Source organism: Diadema antillarum, unplaced genomic scaffold, assembly GCF_040938485.1.
Source record: "Diadema antillarum isolate AM-2024a unplaced genomic scaffold, OU_Dant_1.0 seq00000491_RagTag, whole genome shotgun sequence".
Taxonomy (NCBI): domain Eukaryota; kingdom Metazoa; phylum Echinodermata; class Echinoidea; order Diadematoida; family Diadematidae; genus Diadema; species Diadema antillarum.
Window position 1 is genome coordinate 590675 of NW_027271452.1, and position 6196 is coordinate 596870.

General features: G+C 37.9%; 1 protein-coding gene across 1 annotated transcript; it reads left to right on the forward strand.

Annotated features, from left to right (window-relative positions):
* Positions 1-2474: 2474 nt before the first annotated feature.
* LOC139733782 (uncharacterized) lies at positions 2475-5915 on the forward strand. Its single transcript, XM_071644586.1, has 5 exons — positions 2475-2664; positions 3540-3681; positions 4631-4735; positions 5113-5189; positions 5782-5915. Exons 1-5 carry the CDS (start codon positions 2475-2477, stop codon positions 5895-5897), a joined length of 630 nt encoding a protein of 209 aa, XP_071500687.1. The 3' UTR covers positions 5898-5915.
* Positions 5916-6196: the final 281 nt, after the last annotated feature.

The following is a 6196-nucleotide window of genomic DNA, read 5'->3' on the forward strand; positions in this document are numbered from 1 at the left end:
AGACTAAATTTACAATGCATGCATGGTAAGGAAGGGTATGGGTACGCCACATGTAGCCACCATATCATAACGACATGTTCAATCAGTGATTGTCATATCAATCAAAACTGACTGGAAATCAGCAAGAAATGTAATCAATAAATCATTCATATTGAGGAGAAAAATCTAACGTTACAAATTCCGGTGCTGTCCTCAAAATTAAAAAGATGCAATCGTGCGCTGTGCAGTGTAAATTTACTGTCATTAGTCAGTTTCCTCTCGCTCATTTTTGGTCTGCCAGATATCGCCACCCCTAATTAATAAACTTTGATTGGGATTCTGATGTGGAAAAACAACAAAATTTACCGTAGTTATGGGTAAACTCGGCATAGCGGGTAAACTCGGCCCCCAGTGCGCACGTTACAACTATCTTTAATGCACGCGCTGGGGGCCGAGTTTACCCATAACTACGGTACCTGATTTTCGCCTCATGAATGTTAAAAATACTGCGTGGCGCAGGTTCAGATCCTGATCTTGCACACTCATTATTTTGCCATTTTTGCCTTTGGATTCCACCCATGGAGCTATCGTCATTGTCTAATTCATTGCATTGATGTATTCCATGGCACAGAATAGGTGAAAAATTAAGAAAACTCGCTAAAATGCCAAATTGAAAACTCCAGAAAATCACAAATTATAGCAATTTGATGGCTGTTTCCACCTTGTTTTGTAACAGCAAATCAAACCAATGCATGTTTTCTGTGTATTATCTTACCGTGCACCTTTGTCTTGCTTTGCGTGCAAACAACAAATTTATATGCGCCATGGCGATATGGGGCATGGTGGTGAGATGTGGCTATACCTACCACACCACGTATCGGCAGGGTACCTTGACATTGGCACCCTGCATATCATGGCTATTTGCGTATATATAGAGCAAAAAAGGTACTTGTGGATTAAGTGCCATAAGCTATGAAAATAATAAAAATGAAGAGACGAAAAACAACAAACTCATAAACAACCAACTAACAAACTAAACATTTAAGGAAACTAGACTCCTTATGCGTTACAAGTTAAACACGGTTAACGGTTCAATTACACATTCGCTTAGTGCAAATATGACGCATAACTAAAATTCATGTGTAGATTTCTCTAGACCTTTTCGTATTACCCATACTGTCACAGAAGGAGGGGATGCTGATTTTGAGGTACTCTTTTAAGCCGCGCAAAGAAAATGCATCACATGCATTAAAATGGCAGTATTCACTACCAGGGTTCGAAATTGGCGATGGTCCGCTGGCCATTGGCCACCCAAAATCATGTCGGACTAGCTAAAAATCATAAAATTCTGAAGTAACTAGTCCGTCTGGCTAGCCAAAATATTGCTTCAGTGTCAAAATTGATTCTAAGTAGTCCGCCTGGCTAGTTAAAAAAAAAGTTAAGTGCGACCCCTGATGTCTACTGGTACGTCAGGGAGATTGAGAATCAACAGAATGGTCCCAAGATTCAAAACTGCAGACTTGCAGTATTTATGGCATATTTTGGGCAAAACATAGGCAAATTTGTTTTATACTTTTGAAATAAACAAGCTGCAAATCCTTGGTGACGATAGGTGGTACCCTCAATCATACTCACCCCCAATCCCGTCAAGAAGTCTTTTTTTTATGTTTGACATTGCCACATTGCAATTACACATAGTCAGAATGTTTGCCTAAATTTTAATTAATGTCTTTAGAACTCTAGTTGGAGAGAGTAAGTAGAGTCTATGTACATGATGTAGACGGGCTCTATTCTTGCTGTCTTTGACTTTGACTTTCAATAATCATAGAGTAGGTACCTATTGGCCATTAGGCCTAGTTCTAACACAGCCTGGAACTTGCTTGGGTGTCGATAGGCCTAGACACCAACAGTTATGTTACTTTCACTGTCTTAAGCCCTAAGTTTTTGTTTTGCGATGACCAATGCCAGCAATGGATAAAGTTACAGTATATGCACCCATGTACCCGCGCCAAGGTTCGACCGTGGGCAAAAACATGTGACATAGGTTTCTTGACCGAAAGATTATTCTGTATCAGGTCGTTGGGGATATGTTCCGTGGAGACTGCATCTGGCTTCACGGAATCCCTTCCTAATCCTATACAGAAGAGCTGATAAAGTAAAAAAATAATAAAAGACTCCTCCAGACAGACAGATTTTTCTGTCTAATAGGTTTTTACATGTAGCAGGTGGTCAAATTTTGGATGGTGTTGCCATTGTTGAATTATTGGCAGCTTACGTTTGACCTACCTTGTAACTGCGTGTGATCAGAGGGAGTGGCCACTTTTTTTTTTTCTTTTAATCTCACTTCAGTGATACTTTTTGACTGTTCTGTATTCAATTCAGTCATATTCATTAGATTCAATTTGAATATGGGATTAAATTTTACTGAACAATAACGTTAACCAAAAAAAAAAATGCATCATTATCATTTCATTGTCAGATACTTTGTCTCCAAAATGGTTGCATCTCTGGAGAGCATCATTGACTCCCTCCTGCAAGGGCAGGTGGAGTCCTCCATGGGTGACATCCATCACATCCTGACCAATCCCGAAGAGGTCAGCGGTCTCCAAGAGTTCACTAACCTCATTCAGGAGGCTGCCAGGCAGGAGCAGGTTCAAAGGTCACATGCTAGAGATGTTGTTGCTGGTAAGTCTTTCAACAAGTGAGTTATGTGTGCTGTGAAATTGTGATATTTGATTACTATTAGATTTTTTAATGATGTTCAAACTGTCATTTTATATCAGGGCATCACAGAACTTACATGTAATGTAACCTCATTTTGAACAGATAGATTAATAACCGACACTGCCCTGTATACTTGCCAAGTTGCCTTCCCTCCCAATCAACCCCCCCCCCCCCCACAAAAAAAAGAAAAAAGAAAAGAAAAAACTGTATTTCAACATAAATTTTACATACTGTATGCTGTTATTTTTGCAAATGAGGAACTCATGGACATTTTTGTGAGATGTTGTTTTCGCAAATTGACGCAAAGGCCTTCATAAGCGCACAACTACCTTAGCATATGGTGACATTTTCGCGTGTTGTTAAATTTGTGGTCCAACTGTGATTGTGATTCGCGAAATTCACAAAAATAACAGCTTATACAGTAGTTATATTGAAAACATTAAAATACTTCTTGTAAGGTACAATACACAACAAAGTGCAATACACTGCAGGCAGAGGGGTATTTAATATACACCAGACAATTGTAACAATGTGATGTACATGCATTTTACTTTTGTTCTATCAAACTCATACCTACAGCTGTATGGCTATTTTGGCCGTGTATTTAAACCTTTTCATTTAACATGGTGTAATAAAACTTCCAAATTGAACTTAGTACAGTACATATGTGAAGAAATGAAATGTGCAGGCCTAATACTTTTCCATGTGTTGAAATGACTTATAAGGGTAGATGCTTCTGTTCATAAGGTTTGCATAATATTTGAGTCATTCTCATGAAGAAAAACAAAACAAAATATTCCACTTACACAAATAATAACTTCACTGCCTTTTGCCAGCTTATGCTTCGATGAAGGACGACATTCAAACAACAATAGCTGAGGACAAATCAGGGGATGCCATTGGGGAGGAGATATCAGCACTCCAGGACCAGCATCAGAAAGCATTACAAGACACTGAGGCCACGAATCAGCAGTGCGAATATCCTTTTATTCCTTGATTACTGAAGTCTTTGATTCTAGCCATCTAGTCTGTAAAAATACATTAACTTTAGTGTACATGATGTGTGATGTTCTGTAATCTGAGTACAGTGCACTCCCATCACAACGAACACGGTTATAACGAAATTTCGTTATAATGAAGTAAAACTTCTGGTCCCAAAATCATCGCCATTAAAGTCTATGGTACAAAATTCCCCTATAACAAACACAGTTATAGTGAAATTTTTGTTATAACGAAGTCTTTTCTGAGCACCACTGACAAAGAAAAACAAAAGAAATGTGCTCCGTTATAACGAAATGTGGATTGCTTTTGAAAATACGTAGCGGAACAAGGCATTTACAGCGTCTCTGCATGGGCGAACACGTCACATCACTGTGTGTTCGCTTGGTGTGTCACGCAGAGTTTCCAAGGGGAACTTGCATTATTGTAATACAAAAATCTGAAATTGATTAACTATTTGTTTTATTGTTCACATAGCTTTCCAGTGTATGATGAGTATTCAACAAACAGAATATCATATATGCGTGGCTTCCTTGTTTTCGTTATATATTGTATTTGTTCGGTTATAACGAAATTTCGTTACAACGAAAGAAAACTGCCGGTCCCGAGCATTTCGTTATGATGGGAGTGCACTGTGTTGCTCCTGCCAGCCAATAACTTTCATTTGTTTCCCTTATTTTGATGTTCCATTCGAAGCATATATCTCACAAATAAGTACGAGTAAGTAATACAGGTATTTGTGATCACACTGTTACATCAAATAAGCCATGTATTCTTTGTGGTTGTTTTTCCCCTATAGAAAGTTTGATCATAGTTTCTGATACATATGGAGTGTGATATAACATTTGATGTTGCACATATAGGTTGCACAGCTAGTACATTTTGAAATGTTAAAAAAAGATTCTAGCCTTAACAGTTGTTCCTGCACAGCGCTGAAGGTGAAGCGGGATGCTGTTGCAAGCAAGCAGAATGAACTGAGTTCCATGAGGGAGACAGTGAAAGAAGATACCACACAGGTTCTTCCAAAGACAAGGTAATATAATATTCTGTGTTATCATAGTATGGTAGTTGTTTTTGTTTTCTGTTCTTTTCTTTTAGCTGATCAATACAGTGCTTTAATGAAAAAAATGGTAATAATTGTTATTGTAACCATTTCTACATTCAGCTTAATACTGGTCACTTTAGAAATAACAACTACAAGTGTATTATGTATCTACAATAGGATACTCCACTGCAAATCATATAAGTTTGGTTTTAGTGTCTAGCATACACATGTTATGTATGCAAACTAATGCACACTGTATGTGGTTGTGTGTGAAACCTACATGTGACTTCTCAATAGCCACTATAAAAAGAAAATGATAATAAATAATGCTTTCACACTTTCATTTCATGTTTGATTAAATCCAGGTATAATGTGAGTCTCTACAGCTGCATTACAGGAGTGAAATGGGACTATGACTGCAAGCCAGATGAAGTCAAGGGCTGTATCCTTTCAAATATTCATACGCTCATCATAAATATGGTCTAAATGTCTCTTCATATTACAGATGAAATTGTGTTTGTATGTTTGTTGCTAGCCTCTGTGCAAAGAGGAGGTAGATGCATTATTTCTATCACCATCCACACCACACACCCCAACGTAACATAACAACAATAAACTTCTTAAGTCCCAAGTTTTTAGATGCAAATGCTAATCCTTGAGCTTTTTTTAGTGTGTTGTGGACTGCCAACAAGTTCTGGCAAACCTTTACCTATAGGTTAGATAAGATTTGCGTGTGTAAAAGAAAGTAGAAGAAGGATGGAATCGGAGGAAGGAATATCAAATAATCCATCTAAACAGGGCACAGGCTTTAACCACTTCCAATGTCTGTAATGTCTAATTTTATTAGTGTTGCTTTTGTATGGAACCAGTCCTCAAATATTTTTTTGCCACAAAGACACAAAGAGAGGAACAAAGAATTATGCAATCAAACCATAATCTTATTGAATCTAGCGGTTATTTTGATATATTTTTACAATATTGGTGAATTTTTATCCAACAGAACACCATCCTTAATCATTGTAATTTATCATCAGATGTGAGTACATCCAAGGATGTGCGACCATTCTCACTGGACAGCAAGCAGCATTCAAGATTCTTCATCGCAAACTATCTATGGGACCTCGTTGCGGCAGCCTCAGAAGCGAACTAGGGTTTATACATAGGAATAACCGAGTATTAGACAAGTGTTATTGACACAATACCTGTCACCTATTTAACTCCTTTTAGGGTGTCCATATATTTGTTTTCTGCATCTGTAAGAGTGCAGATGAAATGATCAATCATGTGTCCATATACCTATGACATCCACTCCTTTACAAGTGCAGTTGTGTTTACTGCTCAAGCCTCTGTGATGAAACATTTATGATAATATCCCTCCAGTGCAGTCATTACCTGAGTGCTAAGAAACACACACACATACGGATGCACATAACACACATACAAACAAGC

Excerpts from the sequence above, each read along its gene's own strand:
- LOC139733782 (XM_071644586.1), top strand. The coding sequence starts at position 2,475 with ATGGTTGCATCTCTGGAGAGCATCATTGACTCCCTCCTGCAAGGGCAG. Across the intron at positions 2,665-3,539 it reads TGCTAGAGATGTTGTTGCTG|CTTATGCTTCGATGAAGGAC; the intron begins GTAAGTCTTTCA and ends GCCTTTTGCCAG. Across the intron at positions 3,682-4,630 it reads GCCACGAATCAGCAGTGCGA|AGCGCTGAAGGTGAAGCGGG; the intron begins ATATCCTTTTAT and ends TTGTTCCTGCAC.